The 27,106-nt window shown below is 41.6% G+C and overlaps 1 protein-coding gene across 1 annotated transcript in view; it reads left to right on the top strand.

Moving 5' to 3' along the window:
* itga1 (integrin subunit alpha 1) overlaps nucleotides 1–11,725 on the top strand; it is a 220,360-nt gene extending 208,635 nt beyond the window's left edge. Inside the window, exons 29-31 of the mRNA XM_033030915.1 lie at nucleotides 601–705; nucleotides 5,508–5,621; nucleotides 10,207–11,725. Of these exons, the coding sequence (XP_032886806.1) occupies nucleotides 601–705; nucleotides 5,508–5,621; nucleotides 10,207–10,245 (258 nt within the window). The 3' untranslated portion in view covers nucleotides 10,246–11,725. The remainder of the gene's footprint in view (nucleotides 1–600; nucleotides 706–5,507; nucleotides 5,622–10,206) is intronic.
* The last annotated feature ends 15,381 nt before the right edge of the window (nucleotides 11,726–27,106 follow it).

Below are 27,106 nucleotides of genomic sequence, written 5' to 3'. Positions count from 1 at the left end.
AATATAGACACAGAATGAACAAACCCATCTGCCTACAGATTCTGCATCAACCAACAAACAACCATTTACATTAAATCTACATTAATCCCATTTTTCTTTAGACTTTACTTTACTAACCAACTATAACTAAGGAGAATTTTCAGTGAAAAATGAACCTACAAGGCCACAAGTTGAGAATGTGGGATATACCCTTCTATTCACAGGGAGAATATGTAGCTCCACATGGAGAGCACCCGCGGTCAGGATTGAACTGGTCTCAGGTGCTGCAAGGCAGCGGCTTTACAAACTGTGCCACTGTGCCACTCAATGTAAAAGTAAGTTGTGTGATAACCTTCCGATTACAAAGCCCTGTTCTACACGAACGCTGTGGTTTTTGTTTAACCAAACATTGATTTGATGCTGAAATTCGTGTAAATTCTTTCCTCCGTAAATTATTTTTGCAAATGTGAAATCGTGAGTACTTCTTGTATTGTGGAACTGGTTGAGTTTCTCTGTGACGTTTGTAAATGTTTCTATCGCGATTTTATTATTTTTTAAACATATTAAACTAATATATGTGATATTATTTTGAGACAAAATCAACGTCTTTTGTTGTTGCAGGCAGTTTTTAAATCAATCGGTTTAATTGTAACAGCTACACTAACAATTGAAGATTCTCCACTTGTGGTTCTGAACAAAGCAATGGAAAGGAGTGCTGTGAGGGCTGTGAGTAGTTTTGCTTTCTGTGCTATTCTATATCAATAGCCTTTCGGTGTTAACACCAGTTGATTCTGACTGGTCTAATTTGTCCTTTGTAAGTAGCCAGTAAAAGTCCAGGCAAATGAAGTTAACATAATTTTTGTTGGTACCGACAGCTCTTTCACTTAAATCATGGTGGATGATACTATGAAAATCTCCCTGAATAAACAAGGAGCTGAAATGGAAATCAAAATAATTCGGTTTGCATACTTTCTCCTGGTGTCCTCACGGGGGTTTATCCTTCAACGATCTTGTGGATCACAAATTTGCTGTTTTCCCACATAACCATAAAATGTCACTTCGAATCACTTCATTGTACTTTGGCACATTCTGAGGGTAAGGGCAAGGCTCTACAAATTAAAAAATATATTTTATAATCACCATAGAGAAGACAGTTACAGAAGGTTCAGTTGGAGTGGAGTGGAAACTAGGCAAGTGGGGTCAAGGCAATCAGGAAACCATTATGAACGTGACCACATATAGCCCAGGAGATTGTGCCTCATCAATCTCTGCCTGAAGTTTGGCAGGAAGTGGCAGCTAGCCAATGAACAGGAACGGGATGTGAGGCAGTGCTCCTCTGTGCTCCTGCTAACATCATAAAGTTGACCTAATGAAAACATGTAACGTACAACTGCTGGAAAGTAGTAGTGTCATAGGTTAGGGTCCAACTCCTACACTATCATTATTCCCATTCTGGCTATATTCATTCATGTTTCTGAATAAATATGTCTTTATGCAAACATTCCTCTGTGCATCCACATTTGACCTCATCATCTCTTCTCATATGGTGTTAATCAAGGCTGTCTCTGACCATTGTTGCTGATATTCTCTATCTATTCCTCCCCCACCCACCCATCAACACAGCTCTCCCCTAAATTACGCAAGCAACCAAACCTAGAGTTCATCCTCCTCACTGACATGTGCTCCAGAACATCCTGCACCCTGAGTCAAACTGTTCCAAAACAATCATAATACTGTCATCTACCCATAAATGTGGAAATTGCCACAAAAAACAGGACAAATTCAACCCAACCAATTACTATCTCATTAGTCTATTATCCATCATTAGTGAAGTGATGGAAGGGATATTCGATGGTCTTGTCAAGCAACATTGAACACCTAACCCGAATGCATCCAAATGCAGCAAGACTTGGACAATATTCAGGCCAGGGCTTTAGGTGGCATACAGCATTCATGCCACACAGGTGCCAGGTAATGATATATCCAACAATATATAATGCAGATATCACACGCTGACATTCAATGGCATTATCATCACTAAATGCCCCACCACCAATATCTTCAGGCTTATCATTCACCACAAACCAGTATGGGCAGCACAGTGGCTTAGACCTAGAGCTGCTACCTCACAGTGCCAGACACCCGCATTTGATCCTGACCTATCTGTGCAGAGTGGGACAGTGTGGGTTTCCTCCGGGTGTGCGGATTTGTAGGTAAATTGGCCTCAGTAAATTGCCCCTAGAGTTGGAAGTGGATGGGAAACATAGAAAATAGGTGCAGGAGTAGGCCATTCGGCCCCGAGCCTGTACCGCCATTCAATATGGTCATGGCTGATCATCCAACTCAGTATCCTGTACCTGCCTCATTGAGAAAGTGGCATAACGTAGAAATAGTGTAAATGGGTGATCAGTGTTCAGCATGGACTTAGTGGGCCGAAGGCTGTATCTCTAAACTAAATTAAAGAAATTGAACTGGAGCAGCTATGTACGCAATATGGTTATAAGAGCAGGTAGGAGGCTAGGAATCCTGTGGTGAGTAACTCACTTCCTGACTCTATAAAAGGTGTACACCATCTGCAAGGTTCATGTTTGATGCCGATTAGAAGGATTGGTCCAAGCCAGCGTGGATCTATGAAGGGGAAACCCTGCTTGACTAATCTTTTGGAATTTTTTGTGGATGTGACAAGTAAAATGGATGAAGGCGGGCCAGTAGATGTTGTGTATCTGGACTTTCATAAAGCCTTTGATAAGGTCCCACACAGGAAATTAATGGACAAAATTAGAGCACATGTTATTGGGGGTAGGGTAATGACATGGATAGAGAATTGGTTGGCAGACAGGAAATAAAGAGTAGGAATAAACGGGTCCCTGTCAGATGGCAGGCAGTGGCGAGTGGGGTACTGCAAAGCTCGGTGCTGGGGCCGCAACTATTTCAAATATATATTCCACTGCAAAGGTTCTCCTCCTCTCTCCGACGAGAGTTTAGAAAAAAAAGAGTCTTGACCCGAAACGTCGCGCATTCCTTCTCTCCAGAGATGCTGGCTCACGCGCTGAGATACTCCAGCATTTTGTGTCTACCTTCGACTTAAACCAGCATCTGCTGTTCTTTCTTAATTTAATGATTTAGATGATGAGATTAAAAGTAACACTAGCAAATTTGCAGATGACATAACGCTGGGTGGCAATATGAACTGCGGAGGATGCTAGGACGTTACAGGGTGACTTGGACAGGAGTGAGTGGGCAGATGCATGGCAGATGCAGTATAATGTAGATAAATGTGAGGTTATCCACTTTGGCAGCAAGAACAAGGAGGCAGATTATTATCTCACTGGTGTCAGACTAGGAAAAAGGGAAGTGGTCTTGGTCTTCTAATTTGAGGAAGAACATCCTTGCTATTGAGGCGGTACTGCGTAAGTTCACGAGGTTAATCCCTTGGATGGCGGGACTGTCAGATGAGGAAAGATTGGAAGGACTGGGTATTCACTGGAATTTAGAAGGGTGAGAGGGGATCTTATAGAAACATAAAATTATAAAAGGACTCGACAAGCTGGATGCAGGAAAAAAGTTCCCAATGTTGGGGGAGTCCAGAACCAGGGGCCACAGTCTAAGAATAAAGGGGAGGCCATTTAAAACTGAGATGAGAAAGAACTTTTTCTCCCAGATAAAGCTCTAGGGGCAAGCGGAATCTAGGGATATGGGGAGAAGGCAGACACGGGTTACTGATTGTGGATGATCAGCCATGATCACAATGAATGGCGGTGCTGGCTCAAAGGGCCAAATGTCCTCCTCCTGCATCTATTTCCTATGTTTCCATGATGGAATACTCTCCACTTGCCTGCTTCAGTGAAGCTTCAACAGCATTCAAGGTTTGACACCTTGGACACAACAGCCGGGCACCTCGGACGCAAACAGACACCCTATCCACAACTGTTCACTCACATCACCAGTAGTGACGCTCAGTAGCAGCAGTTTGTACTATCTAAAGGAGGTAAGGCAGCAACTCATCGAGACATCCTAGATAAAATCATCCCAACCTGCAGCCTCTAGAAAGTGGAATGATCAGGACAGCTAAAGAATGCGAACACCACCACTTGGAAGCTGCCCTTCAAGCGATGCACCAACCTGACTTGGAAACATATTGCTGATATAGCTTACCGTTACTGGCTCAAAGTCTGGAACTCCTGCCCTAACAGCATTGTGCCTGTACCCGCAGCCCAGGCCCAAGAAAGAAGCTCACCACCACCTCCGCAAGGGCAATAGGGGATGGGTAATAAAATGTGTAGGAAAGAACTGCAGATGCTGGTTTTAAATCAAAGATGGACACAAAAGAGGGAGAAGAGGAGGGAAGAGACTGCAGCCCTAAGATTTTTGCCTCCACCACAGTGAGGAGGTGCTTGGAGGATACACTGTGGTGGATGTTAATTTGTGCTTATTGTTGTTTATTATTGTATGATTGTATGTATGACTGTAGGCACGAAATTTCGTTCAGACCGTAAGCTCTGAATGACAATAAAGGTATTCAATTCAATTCAAAAAGGGCTGGAGTAACTCAACGGGACAGGCAGCATCTCTGGAGAGACGGAATGAGAGAAAAACGTTGGCTCAGCCTGCAAAGTCCACATCTCTTGAATGAATTTAAAAGCATCCTTGTTCATCCAAATAAACAAATTTTGCTAAAGTGGAAAAACTAAATGTTTGACTCTTAATAATGATATTAATAATGAGTATGAAGTATTGGGCTTATATCTAAATTCAAATGAATACAATTAGCCTTGGACAGTAATTCCTTATGCGTCATAAAGTTTATGAACAATCAGGATTACAGATTCAAAGCACAGAAAGAGAATATATACTCGATGAGATCTTAACCCCCCAAATATGAGCAGGCAACCATCGTGAATATAGTAGAAGACTCATGAAGCTATGAGATAATTTTTTTGGCAAATTTAATCTATATTACTAAGCATAAGAAATAGAATGCAACATGGTAGTTGTGGAACAGGCCACGTGATTCTTATGTTTTTAAGGTGTAACATCTTTTATTTTCTTGCTTATTTAAATGAATAAGAAAGAACAGAATCTTATAGAAACATATAAAATTCTTAAGGGATTGGACAGGCTAGATGCAGTAAAAATGTTCCCAATGTTAGGGGAGTCCAGAACCAGGGGTCACAGTTTAAGAATAAGGCGTAGGCCATTAAGGACTGAGATGAGGAAAATCGTTTTCACCCAGAGAGTTGTGAATCTGTGGAATTCTCTGCCAGAGACCGCAGTGGAGGCCAATTCACTGGATATATTCAAGAAGAGTTACAGTAGATATAGCTTTTAGGTATAACTGACTCAAGGGGTATGGGGAGAAAGCAGGAACGGGGTACCGATTTTGGATGATCAGCCTTGATCATATTGAATGGTGGCTTGAAGGGCTGAGTGGCCGACTCCTGCACCTATTCTCTATATTTCTAAATTACCTTTTGATCTTTAATTCTGAATTGATTTTACCCAAATAATTACATTATTTCAATTTACAGGAGACGTTAACTGTATCGAAAGATGAAGTCCATGGAGGGGTAATCTTGGTCATTGTACTCAGCATTCTTGCTGGCCTGCTGCTCCTAGCTCTTGTAATATTGGCACTGTGGAAGGTTAGTGAATCACTTTACTATTCAAGTGACAACCTCCTCTTTCAGCAACTACAATCTCCCAACCAATCTGCTCTCTCTCTCTCTCTTGGCATTGTTTAATGGAACACCAGGTAAAAGTGAAATTGGTACAAATACTGAATCAAAATATCCTGAGCTTAAGTATGTTAATAGTAAAAACTCATCATTACCTACGGCATTTTGGTTTAATGTTTGTAGGTGAGGAATTGTACAGCCTGGTCGCATATCTTTAATCCAAATTCCTACTAGAATAATGTGGACAATTTACACCAACAGATCTTATTCTAAATTAATTTATCTAGATGTTATTCACTATTAACTTTTGTTGAACTTTTAGTACCATCAAATTAAAACAAGGCTAAGAAATGTAAATGCAAACAAGAATGATTTAATGCATAGTTAAAAGCCAGATTCTGTAAGCTTGAAAGATAAGTATCTCACAGGCAGCACAGTTTGAATGCCTAAGGATGCATTCAGAATGCTGCAACCTGTGAAACTCAGGAGTGAAATTATTTAAACATTGAAGGCAGGGATTAAGTTGTAATGTGCCAATTAGATATGCCAGCATGATTTAAACATGTTTTAAATCTTGATTTCCATACTGTAATGAAAACTTGCTAGTTGGCGCTGAAATTGAAGCTTAAAGAAATGTAGAATAGAATCATAGAATATTCATGCCAAATATGAGGCCATTCTGTGCAACTCAACAAAGATCTTGCCAATCTCTTTTTTTCCCCAGTGTTAGTTTTAGTTGTAGTTTTAGTTTTTATGAAATACAATGTTGAAACAAGCCCTTCAATCCACGCTGACCATTGATGGATCACTAGTATATCACTAGTTCTATCCTGCACACTAGGGACAATTTACAGAAGCCAATTAACCTATCAACCTGCACGTCTTTGGAATGTGGGAGGAAACCAGAGCACTCAGAGAAAACCCACGTGGTCACAAGGAAAAGTTACAAACTACGTACAAACAGCACCCGTAGTCAGGATCGAACACGGGTCTCTGGCACTTTAAGATGGCAACTCAATAGCTGCATCACTGTTCTGCCCTAGAGGTCCATAGGGTTGTAGATACTGGAACTCCACATGTACTTTTAAGTGGGAAGAGAGTTTGTCTCCCTACCGCCCTATTAGTCGAATGGGTTTCAGACCTTAACACACACTCTGGGAGGAGGAAAATATTCTCCTCGCTCCTCCAATCCTTGGAGTCATAGAGTGATACAGTGTGGAAACAGGCCCTTCAGCCCAACTCGCCCATACCGACCAACATTGTCCCAGCTATACTAGTTCTACTTGCCAGCGCTTGGTCCATATCCTTCCAAATCTGTCCCATCTATGTAACTGTCTAACTGTTTCTTTAAAGATGGGATAGACCCTGCCTCAATGACCTCCTCTGGCAGCTTGTTCCTTACAACCACCACCCTTTGTGTGAAAATGTTACCCCTCAAATTCCTATTAAATCTTTTCCCCTTCACCTTGAACCTATGTCCTCTGTTCCTCGATTCCCCTAATCTGGGCAAAAGACTCTGTGCATCCACCTGATCTATTCCTCTCATGATTTTGTATACCTCTATAGGATCTCTCCTCATCCCCCTGCGTTCCATGGAATAGAGACCCATCCTACTCAACCTCTCCCTATAGCTCACACCCTCGAGTCCTAGCAACATCCTCGTAAATCTTTTCTGAACCCTTTCAAGCTTGATAATATCTTTCCTATAACATGGTGCCCAGAACTGAACACAATATTCTAAATGCGGTCTCACAAATGTCTTATACAACTGCAACATGACCTCCCAACTCCTATACTCAATACTCTGACTGATGAAGGCCAAAGTGCCAAAAGCCATTTTGACCACTTTATCTACCTGCGACTCGACCTTCAAGGAACTATGCACCTGCACTCCTAGATCCCTCTGCTTTACGACACTCCCCAGAGGCCTACCATTCACTGTGTAGGTCCTGCACTTGTAAGACGTCCCAAAATACGAAACCTCACATTTCTCTGTATTAGATTCCATCAACCATTCCTCAGCCGACCTGGCCAATCGATCCAGATCCTTCTGCAATCTTTCACAAACATCTTCACTATCTGCAAAACCACCCACTTTTGTATCGTCAGCAAACTTACCAATCTTTTGCTAAACTTGCTAATTAATATCAAGAGGACAGCAATACAAAAACAGAGATGTAATGCTGAGGCTCCATAAGGCGCTGGTCAAGCCGCATTTGAAATACTGTGGGCAAATTTGGGCCCCATATCTGAGGATGGATGTGCAGGCTGTGGAGAGGGTCCAGAGGAGGTTTACTAGAATGATTCCAGGAATGAGTGGGTTAGCATATGATGAGTGTTTGACAGCTCTCTACTCACTGGAGTTTAGAAGATTGAGGGGGGTCCTCATTGAAACTCGCAGAATAATGAAAGGCATAGATAGAGTGGATGTGGAAAGGATGTTTCCACTGGTGGGAGAGTCCAGGACCAGATGTCATAGACTGAGAATTAAAGGGTGCCCTTTTAGAAAGGAGGTGAGGTGGAACTTCTTTAGTCAGAAGGTAGTTAATCTATGGATCTCATTGCCACAGAGGGCTAAGGAAGCCAAGTCAATTGATATTTTTAAGGCAGAGATAGACACATTTTTGATTAGAATGGGTGTTAAAGGTTATGGGGAGAAGGCAGGAAAATGGGATTAGGAGGCAAATTGAATGGTGGAGTAGACTCGATGGGCCGAATGGCCTAATTCTACTATAATGTGAACCTGTGGATATGGGCCTTCATTGTATATGGTCATACCTCCCAATCACAGTCATCGTTGGGTACATTGAGCTCTAAATTACAAATTGCAGTGATGCGTGAAATGTACATTAAAACTTCTGGAAGGCAAATGTAAATAGCCGCATATTAATGCCCCAGTGGGGGCCCATTAATTTATGTCTCCCTGCTGATTTGCAGCACAGTGTTCTTTATGGTTTTATAACAATTAAAAGTAATGATCAAATAGAACATAGAAGTTTATAGAACAGGATATTCTGCCCAATACAGTATATCTGAGATGCCAAACAAACTAATCTCATCTGCCTACACATGATCCATGCCACTCCCTTCCCTGAAGATCCATGTGCCTGTTTAAATGCCTCTTAAATGCCACTTTCATATCTACCTCCATACAGCATGTTCCAGGCACTCGCCACCCTCTGGATAAAAGACCTGCCCTGCACCTCCTTTAATAGTTTAAAGCAAAGTTGTCTCTCTTACCTTAAAGTTATGCCCCCAAGTCTATGACATTTCTCCCCTGCGAAAAAGATTTTGGCTGTCCATCCTATACATGTCTCTCATTATTTTACATGCGTCTGTCAGGTCACACCTCAACCTCCAGCGTTCTGGAGCAAACATTCCAAGTTTATCCAACCTTTCCTTATAGCTAATACCCACTAATCTAAGCACGATTCTGGTAAACCTCACCTGCACCTTCCGTCCTGTATTAGGGTGACCTAAACTGCACACCATACTACATACTACAAGATCTACATTATCTTGTTAAAGTCGCCTTAAAATCGCAATGACATGCACTGGCCAGATGCAAGAGAATATTGAGCATATGCTGTACCTGCATGCTTAAAGTAAGCATGCAGGGACAGTAGGCAGTGAAGAAAGCTAATGGCATGTTGGCCTTCATAACAAGAGAAGTTGAGTATAGGAGCAAAGAGGCCCCTCTGCAGTTGTACAGGGCCCCAGTGAAACCACACCTGCAGTATTGTGTGCAGTTTTGGTCTCCAAATTTGAGGAAGGACATTCTTGCTATTGAGGGAGTGCAGTATAGTTTCACGAGGTTAATTCCCGGGATGGCAGGACTGTCATATATTGAAAGAATGGAGCGACTGGGCTTGTATTCACTGGAATTTAGAAGGATGAGAGGGAATCTTATTGAAACATCTAAGATTATTAAGAGATTGGACACGTTAGAGGCAGGAAACATGTTCCCGAAGTTGGGGGAGTCCAGAACCAGGGGCCACAGTTTAAGAATAAGAATAAGGGGTAGACCATTTAGAATGGAGATAAGGAAAAACTTTTTCCCAGAGAGTTGTGAATCTGTGGAATTCTCTTCCTCAGAAGACAATTGAGGCCAATTCTCTGGATGCTTTCAAGAGAGAGTTAGATAGAGCTCTTAAAGATAGTGGAGTCAACGGATATGGGGAGAAGGCAGGAACGGGGTACTGATTGTGGATGATCAGCCATGATCACAGTGAATGGCGGTGCTGGCTCGAGGGGCCAATGGGTCTTTTCTTTATTTATCTGGCAGTGTTGATGACTGAATTAATGTTATCTGATCATCATGGAAAGAGCAGACGCGGCATTGAGTTACAACTGCTCATTAAAGTCAACTTTAATTATCTTACTTTTAAACATCGATCAAAATTCAATTTGAAAATGTGACAGTAATCCAACAGTTGATGCTACTTTACACAACTGTAATCTGACATGTGACATTTGAAACTTTCTACCTGTTAGGTTGAAACTGCAGAAGCAATATCTTTTTCAAGATTATTAATCCCTTTTCTATTTGCAGGCTGGATTTTTCCGAAGGCCTTTAAAAGAAAAAATGTGAAAGGTGACAAGAGGTTCTGAGCAGAACAATAGAAGGCAAAGGTTTTGTAGGTAGCCACCTTTCAGAACGAGTTGTAAAATGATGTTCGTAGTGAAAATAATTTACAAATCCACTCTTGTCCTCTTAACCAGAACATCATTTGTTAATATCATGTATATATTTTAACTTTTGTATTGTATATTATTGAAAAAATACATCCTTGCACAATGAAATGTACCATTCGAATTAATGATTTTAAATACGAGAGGTTTCGCTCTTCTCCTCTGACCTAGATAGTTTAAATATACCTGATTTTCAGAAAATGAACCGAACATAATGTGTATGTTGCCTGGTGCATGTGTATATTTGTTGACTTTATTAGATTTAAAGACTCTATTCAATTTGATTGAACTCGCATTACGCTTGCATATGCCGATAGATGCTTTTGAATTATAGATTTAAAACTATTTTCACATTATGTGGAATATTTTGTGGCAAACTTTAAAATATCTTTTATAATATATCGTTAATTGTAGCTGTAGAACATGATATGTACATATTTAGAATGTATCAACTTGTTTCTCTCTATTAGTAAGCGCACATGTGCTTACAAGAAAGATTCTCCATAATAATAGCAATGTATATTGAACCTTAAAGACAGATGACAAGAAAGGCCAGGAATGTTGAAACACTAATGACAAAATAAGGTGTCATAGTGGAACAGAAACCAATGAAGTGTGAGAAAACAGGCATAAAGAGGGCAGTTTCTCCAACAAAAATGAGATGCCGTTTGTTCACAGTAATCCACCAGAAGATCTTAGCTTTGGCCCCTTGCATACGTTACTAGCCAATCTTTGCAAGCCTGTCAGTGCAAAATGCAGGTGACATGGCGTACTGTCAGCCAAGATAGTTTTGACCTTTCTCGCTGTCCACTCCAGACTTGTACCGAGAATTGTGGTTTGTCCAGAATTTATTTAAAAGGGATTGAAGGGAACTCTCTTTTCTTTCATGTCCCACTTCTGGCTCAGTTGTCCTCCACTGAACTTCCAGCCTGTTAACTGAAGACTGGAGTCAAGGGGTGAAACTCGCAGTCTAGAGGAAGGGAAAAGAAGATAAATGATCAGGTGTGATCCCATCACACCAAAGGGAAACTCACAAGGCAGGGCAATCAGTGAGTCAAGTAAATGGATTTCAGAACCAAAATATGTGCTAAAGATTAAGGTAAAACATGACTGGTATGTCTAACTGATAAAAGGGATTCATAATGGATGAGGAATACACAACATCAAAAAAATTACCCTGGTGAAATTAACTATTTTGGAATAGAAAATCTTTACTTAGAACTTAAGACAGACTCTGTAAATAAAACAGATGCCTTTGAACCTTATCTTCCACTATTGAAATACTGTACATTTGAGGGTGAGCATCAGAATCAGCAACCTTTTTTTGTCAATTATTTTTACTAATTATGTGATTCTTGAAGTAAGGAATATTTTTTTTTTTTAAACTCTTCGCAAGTGAGTAATACAATTTTCTCTTATTATTATATATTTTTAACATTTTCTGACCTTGGAGTTCCTGATGGTAAACTAGTATATTTATGGTCAGTAATGAAGCAATTGTCCCTCTCCCCCCCCCCCCCCCCCCTCCCCCCCCATCACTATTTCTCTCTCTGGGCTGTTACACTGAAATATGGAGATAATAGTCACAAATGTGAGACTCGTGAATAATGCAAGCAATGCTTTGTCTCATTGATAAGTCGCATTGATAAATACTTGGCAAACCTAGCAGCCCAAATTACCTGGAGAAGCCAGCCAACTCAGGCAGTCACTCCATCATCTCCAGGTTTACCTGCAGGGCAGAAGCTGCTGTATTATTTATTTATTAATTAATAATGGTGCGTAAAGGTAGTTACAGTTTTCTTCCTATTGCAAAATTCCAATTATTAATGCAAATCTATGGCTCCATATATTAACCTCCCTTCGAGCACATTTATTTTGCAAAGGTTGACCCAAGCTTTCTGATCCCTTCCTTTGGGGACTGTTTACGGCCTTGAATGAAAAGGGACCAGGAAGGAGGAGAAAGCTTGAATTGTTGGCTCAACCTCCCCTTAATGTTTTCCTGTGCTCCCTGGGACCAGATGTAAAGGGCACCACATTTATCTGAATTTGTATGGCCCTCCCTCATCTATTTTTACGCCAACTTGAACTTACATAGTAAAACAACCCAGGATTCTTCAAAGAAGCATAATCAGACAATAATTAACTCCAACATGAAGAAGTATTTTTACAGGTGGCCAAAAGTGGATGCTTTCAACAACTACGCGGACAGATGGGACGGTGCAGATGCAGACTTTTGGGAAGTTAAAAGGGAAACTCAGAGTCTCTTGCCTCATTTCCCAACCTCTTGGCTCACAAATGGTCTTCACTGCAGACAAAGCTCTGATCTGTGAAGCCGAGGAGCAGCTGCTAATTCCTAACCCCTAATTGCAAGTCCCAAAACAAGAAAGTGCACTCTTTTCAAAAGTATATGATTCAGCTCACCGGATAGAACTCAGAAACAACACATGTTTCCCAGGGTAATTAGTTCTGCAGTGTGATAAGTAAAGTTATATGGGCTTGAACTTTTGATCATTCAAATATAAAAGTAAATTGAAACAAAATTATTGATAGACTGGTGACTCAGAACCAGTGGCATAATGTTATAGAGTTAGCTATACAACATGGAAACAGCCCCTTCAGCCCAACACATCCATGCTGACAAAGAGCCTAACCAAGCTAGTCACACTTGCCTGCACTTGGCCACATCCCTCCAAATATTTCCTATCTGTAAACCTGTCCAAGTATATTTTAAATGTTGTAATTGTACACACCTCTACCACTTTCTCTGGCAGCTTGTTCCATATACACATCACCCATTGTGTGAAAAGGTTGCCCCTAAGGTTCCTTCTCATCTTAAACCTATGCCCTTCAGTTTTGGACTACTCTATACGGGAGAAATATTGTGGCTATCTACCTTACCCATGAACCTCATGATTTTATTTACCTCTACAAGGAAACACCTCAGTTTTCCATGCTCCAGGGAAAAAAGTCTGATCAATAGGTGCAAGAGTAGGCCATTCGGCCCTTCAAGCCAACACCACCATTCAATGTGATCATGGCTGATCATCCCCAATCAGTACCCCATTCCTGCCTTCTCCCCATACCCCCTGACTCCGCTATCTTTAAGAGTCCTATCTAGCTCTCTCTTGAAAGTATCCAGAGAACTGGCCTCCACCACCCTCTGAGGCAGAGAATTTATAAGAAATTATAAGATCCTAATCTTATAACTCAATCTTTCCAGTCCTTGTAATATTCTTGTAAGACTTTTTTGCATTCTTTCCATTTTAATGGCATCCTTCCTGGAGTAAGGCTGTACAAAGTATTCTAAATGCAGCCTAACAAGGTCTTGTAAGCTGTAACATGATGTTCCAACTCCTGTACTCAATATCTTGCAAATGAAGCCAAACAGGCTGATTTCTGTGTCTACCTGTGTTGCCACTTTAAGGAACTACAGCACTCACCAATGTCCCATCTTACATTATGCAAGTCCCACCCTGGTTTGCTTTACTGAACTGTAACACCTTGCAATTAGCTAAAATAAATGTAATCTGTCATTTCTTGGCCTATTGGATATTCCATTCCATTTAGATAACCTAATCATTCAAATCATTGATATAAATAACAAATAACAGTGAGCCCAACACTGATCCCTGTGGCACACCACCTGTTACAGGCAGATAGAAACAAAATGCTGGAGTAACTCAGCGGGACAGGCAACATCTCTGGAGAGAAGGAATGGGTGACATTTCGGGTCGATACCAAATTACCAAAAACGTCACCCATTCCTACTCTCCAGAGATGCTGCCTGTCCCACTGAGTTACTCCTGCATTTTGTGTCTATCTTCGATTTAAACCAGCATCTGCAATTCTTTCCTACACACTTGTTGCAGGCATTCAGTCTGAAAACAATCCTCTACCACTAACCTTCAAAGCAATTTTAGCATCCAATTGGCTAAATTACCTGAGCTCCCATGGAAACTAACGTTCGGGTAAATTCCATGCAATCTAACCATTTGGAATGGCCTACCAGGCAGCACCTTGTCAAGGCCTTACTGAAGTCCATGGCCACATTGCCCTTCTTGGCCACTTCTTCATATTTGTGAGACATGATTTCCAAATCATAACCCCATGATGACTATCACTTATCTGTCCTTGCCTTTACAAATGCAAGTAGGGAATTTCTCTCAGGATCCCCTCCAATACCTTACCACTATTGGAGTTAGGATCACTATTTTGTAGTATCCTGGATTTTCCTTGCAGCTTTTCCCAAATAGAGAAACACCATTAGCCAGTCTACCAGGATATCACCCATGGCTATCAATGATACATATATCTGCCATGGGCATCGCAGTTTCTTCCCTAGCTCCCCACAATGTTCTAGGATACACTTGATCGGGTCCCAGAGATTTATGTTCAGCCATCCCTAAAACAGCATTGGGTTTCCATTTTTATTGGAGCATTTGGTTGGTTTAGGTTTAGGATAATTATTGTCACATGATAATTATTGTCACATCTCACAAGTACAGTGAGAGGCTATCTCATCATTGTTTGTGATTCGGTCCACCACCTCTGCAAAATTGTCCCATATTATACTCCCTATACACTCATAACCACACGGCTAAATTGTGCACTAAGTCCATCGCCAAGCAACATGGAGTACATATCTCAATCTACATCAATGATGCTGAAGTAAAAGTGGTTGAGAGCTTCAAGTTCCTTGCTTTAATATTGCTAATGATCTGTCATGGATGAACCACTTTAATGCGGAGGCCAAGAACGCACACTAATGCCTCTACTTCAATGGGATGCTGAGAAAATTTGGTATGCCCCACCTTAGTCAATTCCCATTCTCCCCTCTCCTGTCAGGCAGAAGATACAGAAGCTTGTATGCACACACCATCAGTCTCAAACTGCTTCTTCCCCTCTGTTATCAGACATCTGAATGGTCCTTCCATAAGCTGGTGTATTGACCAATTCTCCTCTACCTCATTTCAGACATTAGACTTTGTCTCTAGAACTGTTGTGCTTTAATGCTGAGAATCATATTCTGCGCTCTTGATCTTTTCCTTAGCATTAGTTACTGTACATGAATTTGGGTTAATTATATGTATGTATAGTATAACCAGATTTGACTGGATAACATGCAAAACAAAGCTTTTCACTGCACCTCATGACAATAGTAAACCTCAGCCTAATTTCAAAAATTGCCACATTCATAGTTTTACCTTTCATTTTCTATAGTTACTGTATATTGTTAGATATAAGGAAGGAATAATGTTTCCACTTTAACCCTATTTTAATATCCTTGAAGAATGGTGTTTAATCCAGTAGGGTTATATGTAAACACTGGCCACAAAAATCCTGCTTGTGCCACCAATGTTTCTCATGCTACATTTGTGTGCAATGTCCTAAATCCTTTATTGTTTAGGAATTACTGCATTTATTTACTGCATTTATATGTATTTCTCTCTGCACATTGTAACTTATGAATGCACTGCAGCTTAAATGTAAAATGTGATCAAGTTCCTAACATATGATGAAATTATTTATATGATCTTTATCCTCTGTTTTATGATTGTGTTATACTAAACGGTATAGTAGAGCAAACACTTCTATCACGGTCCTCAATATGTATATTCTGTCTGGCTTTCACCATAACAGTACCCAGTGCACCAAATGTTATCATTTTCATTGGCATCTTTAAAACAAGTATCCCATTTAGAAGGTTGAACGAGCAAAATAATTTTATTTTGCATTGGAGCTTGTGGACCCCTATACCGCACGCTTACAATGTGATCTTCTTCTAATGTGACATGTTTAGTGATGTAGCGTGTTTAATACACTAATCAGATCAACCAAATCTTGAAAATATTTGTACCAGATGTGCATAAGTAAAGATTTAAGTTTCCAAGAAACGTTTAACTTTGATGATTAAAAGCCTCGTTAGATTCTGAAACCAAGGCTAGGAATTTCTTTGGAATGCGTCCATCTCTGCTAACATAAGCTCACCGTAGGAGTAGTGGAAACATCTATTTATCTAGATAAACAAAAGAGAAATGGAGTAAAAGCCAAGGTCAAAGCTGAGTAAGTTGTTAAACTTTAAAGTTCATTATTGGATTGAAGGAATTAGTGGGAAATGACGCAATTAATTTTCTGGTAGAGTGAAATGCTTCCTGGGGTTTCCAGTCAATCATTAAAATTCACAACGCTTTTGGTGACACTGGCTGGAAAGATTTGTACTTATGCAGATGATTTTGTGTAAGTGAATCATTAATAGGGATTAATTTCCCAAGATAGCTAAGGCAAACTAGTTGTAAAATTGTCCCTATTGAACTGCACTAACATTTTAAATTATTTTGTTAAATTATCTGTTTTTTTGTGAAGTCTACTGGCTCTGAAAATGTTTGACCCTAATGTGGCTGTAATAACACGATTATGCTTTAGCTTTGGCCTTTTTAGCATTCAGGTGAAAAGCCTTTTAGCATTAGGTAGATGCTGCCTCAGATGCGGTCTCTTCACCCCAATGGTCTTGTGCCATTGATCATCCTGGAAGTTGAAGAGAGCAGGTGGAACAGTGCAGGACTGTTTCAGTAAACCTACATTGTGTTCATTTATCTACTACCATCTTATTCAACAATTATTCTGTTACCCACTTGAATCTTTTTAGTGGTCTCCTCAAGTATCCTTATGGAGCCAGATAACCTTCAATTCATTGAGCACGCTAGACACAACTATTTCACTGGAATCTAAAGAGTGGACATTCCTAACTTTGGTATTCTGCTGTTCACTTAGCCAATCAGTTCTTGTTTAAATTCTTTTTTTTTCACTTAAATTTTTATTGATTTTTAAGAGATATATTCAAAACAGTGCAACACCATCACCATAAATAAAACAAAGTAAGAAAAACAGCAATCAAAATAAAAAAATAAGTAGATCGGGGGGGAAAAAAAGAAGTAAATAAATAAAATAAAATTGGAATAAGACCGTGTGGTTCACTTACCAAATTAAAAAAAGAAAAAACATTACATTGATTAGTTATTTGGAGATAATTCAACATTCATACAAACATACCATCTAGTTCTATATAATGCAATCTTCCCATATCTAGCTCGGCATTTATCTAATTGGTGTCATGGCTCAAATAAACAGTCCAGTTCTTGTTTAAATTCTACCTTTGCAAATCATTTAGATGCTAATTTGTTTTCCTGGGGTTTTAGTGGTCTAGCCTTCATAACATTTGTGAGATTTCAGCTTAATTTCCGAGAATATCTCTAGGGGAAATTGGACAAAGGAGTATAACTAACTATCATTCTAGTATAAACATTTTATCTGTGTCACATTGAATAGAGCTGACTATTAGGGAAATTTAAACACTGTAACTAAGACATTTAATACTGTAGTTGGCAAAAATGAGGCCACTATGTTATTCTGAACTACTTGCAGAGGAGTTGAAGGATATCGAAAAGTGTATTTTGAACAAAGATTTTCAACTTACACTTTTCATTTTTCATCTACTGAGAGAAGCACTGAACACAAAGCCATTGTTATTTGCTGTAAATTAAAGTGAATGCTAGATATGCAAGATAAATTGTTTTGTATATTTATACATAATTTTATAGTTTATTTGATTACAAAGGCCTTAGACATCTGATAATGTGTATTTAAATGTTCAAAATAAATTGTTTTGTCCCTTTCTACATTCTTTGTGTTTTATCTGTCCAGGAAGACCCTGGGATAGTTAGAAAACAATTTCAGAAAATTTGCAGTAATTTTGTGAAGATTATCTTTAGTCAAGTTCAATGTGTTGTCACAAGATGATAATAAAAATATTTCAACCTCAAATTCCACTGAAAATCTCACTGCTTTTAGAAGCGGAATTTATGGCATTTCAATTGCTTGTTGAATGTACAAGAGCAGATTTATCCTGAATGTAAGAATGTGTTACCACATAATGTATAGGAGTGTTACAATGTTTAGCCAAGGCCAATGATGTTAAATGAAATATTTTTTACTTTATCTGAAAAAATATTCAGAGTAGTCTAACATAAGAAATGAAATATTTGTTATCAAATTGGCCCTTTGGTCTGAAGAAGGTTTCGCACCTATTTCCTTCGCTCCATAGATGCTGCCACACCCGCTGAGTTTCTCCAGCACTTTTGTCTACCTGGCCTTTAATAATGACATTTGGAACAAGTTGAACTAGAATACTAAACTTCCACTGGGATCATGTTGTAGTTGACCTAAATGGTGGCCGACTAGGAAAAGGGGAGATGCAGCGAGACCTGGGTGTCATGGTACACCAGTCATTGAAAGTGGGCATGCAGGTGCAGCAGGCAGTGAAGAAAGCGAATGGTATGTTAGCTTTCATAGCAAAAGGATTTGAGTATAGGAGCAGGGAGGTTCTACTGCAGTTGTACAGGGTCTTGGTGAGACCACACCTGGAGTATTGCGTACAGTTTTGGTCTCCAAATCTGAGGAAGGACATTATTGCCATAGAGGGAGTGCAGAGAAGGTTCACCAGACTGATTCCTGGGATGTCAGGACTGTCTTATGAAGAAAGATTGGATAGACTTGGTTTATACTCTCTAGAATTTAGGAGATTGAGAGGGGATCTTATAGAAACTTACACAGTTCTTAAGGGGTTGGACAGGCAAGATGCAGGAAGATTGCTCCCGATGTTGGGGAAGTCCAGGACAAGGGGTCACAGCTTAAGGATAAGGGGGAAATCCTTTAAAACCGAGATGAGAAGAACTTTTTTCACACAGAGAGTGGTGAATCTCTGGAACTCCCTGCCACAGAGGGTAGTCGAGGCCAGTTCATTGGCTATATTGAAGAGGGAGTTAGATGTGGCCCTTGTGGCTAAGGGGATCAGAGGGTATGGAGAGAAGGCAGGTACGGGATACTGAGTTGGATGATCAGCCATGATCATATTGAATGGCGGTGCAGGCTCGAAGGGCCGAATGGCCTACTCCTGCACCTAATTTCTATGTTTCTATGTTTCTACCTGATGCAGCCCTAATTTAAAATGACTGAATGTGCATTATTGTATTGAGTACTGCTTTCAACCAACTCCAACTAGGCTGTTTAGTATATGGCATTAACTGGGTGCAATTTCAATGATCAACAACAGTAGCTGAAACTAATGGGTGCTAAGTGCGTGTGCGGACGGGACATCGAAGGACAAGAAGTCAAAGTGAAGAAGTGGAAGCCAAAATACCGAACGGAAACTACGCCAAAAAGCCAAATAACCTAACGGACATGGTGCCGAAAAGCCAAATAACCGAACGGACACAACGCTGAAAAGCCAAATAACTGAAAGGGCATGAAGCCGAAAGGATATGAACCCGAACAGACTCCAGGCTGAAAGGACAATACGCAGAACGGTCATGATGACGTAAACCGCCGAATGGACATGACATCCGGGGATGGGATTTGTCCAAGACTTTGTCAGCGATTGGTCCAGACCCCTACGTCCATCACATCACTGGCCGGGGTGACGGGAGGGGATTTTTAATTTTCCTTCGCCGCTTTTGGACTTTCCTGAATATTAAATAAAACCCAGTGCGATTGGAACTTTCGGTTGATTTAACAAAATGATAATCCAAATTGGATTACAGCGTTACTGTTGGAGTAAATATCTATGGATCCAATTTGGATTATCATTTTGTTAAATCCACTGAAAGTTCCAATCACACGGGTTTTTTTATATTCAGGAAAGTCCAAAAGCGGCGAAGGAAAATAAAAAATAATAAACACCCTGCTGTCTCCCCCGGCCAGTGATGTGATGGACGCAGGGGTCTGGACCAATCGCTGACAAGGTTTCGGACAAATCCCATCCCCGGAGATGTCGTCCGTTCTGCGGCTTTTCAATGTCATGTCCGTTCTGCGTATTGTCCATTCTGCGTGGAGTCCGTTCAAGTTTGTATCCTTTCGGTTATTTGGCTTTTAGGCATTGTGTCCGCTTGGTTATTTGGCTTGTCGGCATATGTCCGTTCGGTTATTTGGCTTTTCAGCATTGTTTCCGTTCGGTATCTTAGATTCTACCTCTTCGCTTTGGCTTCTCGTCCTTCGACGTCTCGTCCGGGTACCGCTAATTGAAGACAAAACCTGCATCTCCTAAAGGGGAAAGGCTCAGTGACTCCAGATCCAGAATAAACCAATCACTCACTCCTCCTTGAATGTGGTGTAGCTGGTTGAACTGCTGCCTCACGATATCAAAAACCCAGCTTCGATCCTGAGCTCGGGCGCTGCTTGCGTGGTTTGCACATTCTCACTATCATTGTGTCGGTTTACTCAGGGTGCTCTGGTTTCCTCCCACATCCCAAAGACGCACGGGTTTGTTGGTAAATTGGCCTCTAAGGTTCCCCCAGTATGTTGGGAGTAGTTGCGAAAGTGAGATGACATTGAACTGGTGTGGCTGAAGGTCCTGTTTTCATGCTGCATCTTTTGATCAAAAAACAAACTGGAATGAAAGTGGGTATCTAATCCCATGTGAAATGGAGAAGATGGCAAAATAAAAGAGGTAATTATAACCTCATTTGAAGCTTTGTCACATTCTACCACAGTGTGAATTTTCAACCCCTTCCTTTGCAAGCTTTAAATATATACTTAAGATTTTTTTGCAACCTTTATTGATTGCAAAAATAATTTAAACTCCAGGTGGAATAGGAGCCAGGAGTTTGATACCTTTCATGAATTGAATCTTGTCCTGCGGACACGGGAGCTGCGGACTCCGGCTGCGGGAGGCGGCTGATCAGGAGGTCCGGGCCGCTGAGGAGGATGTTCACCGTCGGGGTTCGGCGTCGGCGTTCCACCAGCCCGGCGTGAGGGCCTGAACAACGGGCCACCCGGGGCGGCGACTGCGGGTGCTAGGAAGGCCTCGACCACGAGTGAACATCTGGGAAGAACGGAGTGGAGGCTGGCTGGACTATGGTGCCTTCCTAACCTTGGTGCCACTGTGTTAAGTTGTGTCGTGGACTTTCACTGTTTGTGCTTTTTTTTAAATTCTATTTTATTTTTAATATGTTTTATTATTTATTATTATTTATTTATTTTTATTTTTATGATACTGCCTGTAAGGGAAATTCATTTCGTTGTCTCTAACTGAGACAATGACAATAAATTTGAATACAATACAATACAATACAAAAGTACCAACTGGTTCAATGCATTAACCAAGATGTATGTAAATGCTGATGGATTAGCCTCCTGTCAAGTCACAGCTGAAAACAGTGCTTAAATATAACCATATAACCATAACCATATAACAATTACAGCACGGAAACAGGCCATCTTGGCACTTCTAATCTGTGCCGAACACTTACTCTCACCTAGTCCCATCTATCTGCACTCAGACCATAACCCTCCATTCCTTTCCCGTCCATATACCTATCCAATTTATTTTTAAATTATAAAATCGAACCTGCCTCCACCACTTCCACTGGAAGCTCATTCCACACAGCTACCACTCTCTGAGTAAAGAAGTTCCCCCTCATGTTACCCCTAAACTTCTGTCCCTTAATTCTCAAATCATGTCCTCTTGTTTGAATCTTCCCTACTCTCAATGGAAAAAGCTTATCCACGTCAACTCTGTCTATCCCACTCATAATTTTAAAGACCTCTATCAAGTCCCCCCTTAAACTTCTGCGCTCCAAAGAATAAAGACCTATCTTGTTCAACCTTTCTCTGTAACTTTAGGTGCTGAAACCCAGGCAACATTCTAGTAAATCTCCTCTGTACTCTCTCTATTTTGTTGACATCTTTCCTATAATTTGGCGACCAAAATTGTACACCATACTCCATTATTGGCCTCACCAATGTCTTGTACAATTTTAACATTACACCCAACTTCTATACTCAATGCTCAGATTTATAAAGGCCAGCACGCCAAAAGCTTTCTTTACCACCCTACCTACATGAGATTCCACCTTCAGGGAACTATGCACAGTTATTCCTAGATCCCTCTGTTCTACTGCATTCCTCAATTTGCTAACATTTACCATGTACATCCTATTTTGATTTGTCCTACCAAGATGTATCACCTCACACTTATCAGCATTAAACTCCATCTGCCATCTTTCAGCCCACTCTTCCAAATGGCCTAAATCTCTCTGGAGACTTTGAAAATCTACTTCATTATCCACAACACCACCTATCTTAGTATCACCTGCATACTTACTAATCCAATTTACCACACCATCATCCTGATCATTGATGTATATGACAAACAACAGTGGACCCAACACAGATCCCTGTGGCACCCCACTAGTCACCGGCCTCCAACCTGACAAATAGTTATCCACGATTACTCTCTGGTATCTCCCATTCAGCCACTGTTGAATCCATCTTGCTACTCCACTATTAATACCCAACAATTGAACCTTCTTAACCAACCTTCCATGTGGAACCTTGTCAAAGGCCTTACTGAAGTCCATATAGACAACATCCACCGCTTTACCCTCATCAATTTCCCTAGTGACCTCTTCAAAAAATTCAAGAAGATTAGTCAAACATGACCTTCCAGGCACAAATCCATGTTGACTGTTCCTAATCAGACCCTGTTTATCCAGATGATTATATATATTATCTCTAAGTGTCCTTTCCATTAATTAGCCCACCACTGACGTCAAACTAACAGGTCTATAATTGCTAGGTTTACTCTTAGACCCCTTTTTAAACAATGGAACAACATGTGGAGAACATGGATGGGGCTGGACACCCAGAGGTAGAATCACAATACACAACTGATTCAATGCAGGCCATACGAAAATTCACAACTGTAGCACTGAGCGAATACTATTTACCAAGATAATAGCTTGTTCCATCGTCTTTTCCTACTTTTGTTCCTTTGGTGTAACCTCAATATGTCACTGGAAGGAGTGGAGAGGAGTAGAGATGTCCTCTATGCACGGTGGCTCACCAGGGTATCTAGGTCCATCACGTAATGTCCATGGAAATGTCATTCTTGAGATCAATGGTTAATCTACTTGAAATTAACAAAAACCTGATGGGGCTAGATGTAGTCATTTGCCTCTAACCTAGGGTCATGGTCTCATAATAAAGTTTGGACACACACAAATGAAATGCTGGGGAATTTCTTCATCCAGACTATAATGAATCTGCAGAATTCCTTTCTTGGGGGGGGGGGGGGGGGAGGGGGAGGGGGGGGGGGGGGCTCCAACACTCAGTACTCAGTACATTCAAGATGGAGATTGATAGATTTTAAGGTATGAAGGAAAATATGGGTGCAAGGGCTGGTGCAGGAAAGTGGCACTGATGATTTCAATGGGGAAGACGGCATCAAGACTTACAAAATTCTTAAGGGGTTGGACAGGCTAGATGCAGGAAGATTGCTCCCGATGTTGGGGAAGTCCAGGACAAGGGGTCACAGCTTAAGGATAAGGGGGAAATCCTTTAAAACCGAGATGAGAAGAACTTTTTTCACACAGAGAGTGGTGAATCTCTGGAACTCCCTGCCACAGAGGGTAGTCGAGGCCAGTTCATTGGCTATATTTAAGAGGGAGTTAGATGTGGCCCTTGTGGCTAAGGGGATCAGAGGGTATGGAGAGAAGGCAGGTACGGGATACTGAGTTGGATGATCAGCCATGATCATATTGAATGGCGGTGCAGGCTCGAAGGGCCGAATGGCCTACTCCTGCACCTAATTTCTATGTTTCTATGTTTCTATGTTTCTAAGAGATGAATGATCTAAACTAGCTTCTGTGCTAGGACATGACATATAAGTGAGGTGCGCAGGACATAGTTGTAACAGATTTAACAACCTGACATACTTAAAGTCCTGGGACTGAACAGATGAGCCGCTGTCATAATGCACTGCTCTACATTTGCCTGATAACCCATCCCTCACAGCTCATATGCTACACTATTCATATACTACACTCGTACTTTTGACCACACTCCAAAATTCACACCCTCGTCTCCAACCTTATATGCCATTCGAAGAAAACAATATACAGGACACTTAATAATGCGCGTCTGCCTTTTGCTGGAAGTTGTAAACAATCACTTTTTATCACAGCAAACCAGAGAGTGCAAGGATTGGAAACCGTCATATATCAGTGCTAAATCAATCAATCAATCAATCAGTTGTATTTGTCACATTGCACATAAAGTGCAAGTGAAATGAATTTGTCAGCAGCGGTACAATGATAAAGAACACACAAACACAATAAACATTTAACACAAACATCCTCCACAGCATTCATCACTGTGGTGGAAGGCACAAAAATTGGCCCGTCCTCCTCCATTTCCCCCGTGGTCAGGACCTCAACCCTCCGCAGGTGGTAAAGCGTCCAGGTGGTAAAAATCAAGGTAAGTCCAGGATCGGCTCTTCCCCACCGGAGACCGCGGCTTCAGGCTGGTGTAGGCCGCAGCCCGGCGGTCAAAGATTTAAAGTTCGCGCCACAGCCAGAAGCACCGCAGACCGCAGGGCCGACAGACGAAGCTGCCCTCCAGGGATCCCCGCCGATGGTAAGTCGCCACCGCACCCGCGGTAAAGGTCGGCCGCGGGCCGGCCGATGGAGCTTCTTCTTCCCCCTGGGTCCCCCACGAGGGATCCCGGGCTGCAGACGCCGCGCCAACTGGAGCTCTGCAGACCACGGCTTCAGGCTGCCGGCTGCCGCGGGCCAGCGAAACGGAGAGCTCCCCTCTGGCGAGCCCCAGCGAGGGCTCACCCGCTCCACGCCGAGAGTCCACGCTACGCTCGCCGTTGAAGCCCCAGTCGCGTCTCTGGGAAAGGCCGCGCCGATCCTTGCTGTTAGGCCACGGGGGAGGCGACTTGGAAAAAGTCGCCTCTCCATGGAGGAGGCGACCAAAGCGGTTTCCCCCTCACCCCCCCCCCCCACAACACCCCCCACACAAGACATACAGAGAAATATTAAAAACATACATTAAAACATACTAAAAAAACAAAAAAAAGCAGGAAAAAACGGACACGCTGCTGACAGGGTCCCAAACCAGCGACCCCACAACCACAAGAAGAGTATTGGCCATTATTGGGGTAAAGAAAACAAGATGCAAACTGGAGCAAATCCTTCTCGCCACTCGCCACTGTTAGTTCAGTATAGTTTAGAGATACAGCACGGAAACAGGCCCTTCAGCCCACCGGGTCCGCGCCGACCAGCGATTCCCGCACATTAACACTATCCTACACCTACTAGGGACAAACTTTACATTTACCAAGCCAATTAACCTACAAACCTGTACGTCTTTGGAATGTGGGAGGAAACCGAAGATCTTGGAGAAAACCTACCGCAGGTCACGGGGAGAACGTACAAACTTCATACAGACAGCACCCGTATTTGGCATTCGCTGTAAGGCAACAACTCTACCGCTGTGCCACCGTGACTGCCATTAGTTTTCTCAATATAGCAGTTCTGACGAGTAACTTTCCTACCACGGATGTTAAGCTCACTGGTCTATAATTCCCAAACTTTTCCTTGTAACCCTTCTTAAATAGAGGCACATTAGCCCCCCTCCAATCTTCCAGCACCTCACTCATGCCTAATAATGATTCATCTATCACATTATTTTCCTTGAAATAATGTTCAAAATTTCCCTCATAGTCATATCCTCTGATTCAAATTCAGTCATGGAAGATTACACCTTTTAATTTTAATTTCTATTTACTTCAATAGACGACTCTCAATTCATTTTTACACGTCATCACACAAAATCAAATTCACAGATTACACCACTCATTTCCAAAAACAGTCATGACTATCTAACTTCTAACCACAAGGTATGAACCCATAATATGTTTGTCACATCAGTGTTTGTCTTTGACAAATCAATTAGATGCAAAGCAAGAACCTACATGTCAAAAAAATAAACTTTTTTTAGTAAAATGATCCTTTATAATCATTGTAAATACTACCTGTAATATTTATCCAGATAGTCACAACTAAGAAAGCAAAATAAAACAATTATCTCAGTCAACTGAATTGAGTGATGACTCTTCAATCAAGCCACAAAGTGCTGGTGATCACACTCACCCAGAGATAGCAAGATGACTGCATCCCAGCCGGATGGCGTTGGTGGCGGATGGAGGAGAGGTACCGTGCAGGTGAGTGGTCTGGGGAATTATCTCCCGTGCCCCCCGGGGGGCACTCTGGCTCTTCCGAGATCAACTAAAGAGCACGGGGTCACATCAGTGGCTGTTGGAGGTGGCAGATGGAGGAGAGGAGCCATGATGGTGAGCTGGCTGGGGCTCCCCTCCAGCACACACCGAGGTGCTCTGGGTATTTGAAGGTTGGCTACAAGCGATGCCGCAGTGCATGGAGCTGGAGCGATCGGACGCACGGGTCGATGTGTCCGGATCGCTGTGCTCGTGGAGTTGGCCGCAGGAGACCCTGCAGCAGCTGGGTATCAATTGGATCAGGTGCCATTGAAGGCCCTATGAATGCCAGACAAGCATATGGAACGGACACGGCCTGCAGCAGCATGAAGCAGCAGTGCAGGGCACCTACATCATCGCCAGGCCAGGCTTCAACCCAGTGCTGGGACAAGCAGGACATCAAGCCTTTAAGGCCAAGTGAAGACTACATTTTTAAGAACTTTGAACATGAAGACTCTTCAGAAACATGGTGACTCTTGTCTACTGCCTCAGTGTGATCTATTATTCTTATGCTCTTGTGCTTAGGTATAATTGTGGTTATGTATAGTAAGAATTTTTAAAGAATTGTATGCAAAAAAGGCAGTTCACTGTGCCTAGGTACATGTGAGAATAAAATACCATTGAACCATTGGAAAGAGCAAGAAAG

Source organism: Amblyraja radiata, chromosome 1 (genome assembly GCF_010909765.2).
Source record: "Amblyraja radiata isolate CabotCenter1 chromosome 1, sAmbRad1.1.pri, whole genome shotgun sequence".
NCBI lineage: Eukaryota > Metazoa > Chordata > Chondrichthyes > Rajiformes > Rajidae > Amblyraja > Amblyraja radiata.
The sequence above is the reverse complement of the archived record's forward strand: the minus strand, read 5'-3'. Positions and strand labels throughout refer to the sequence as shown.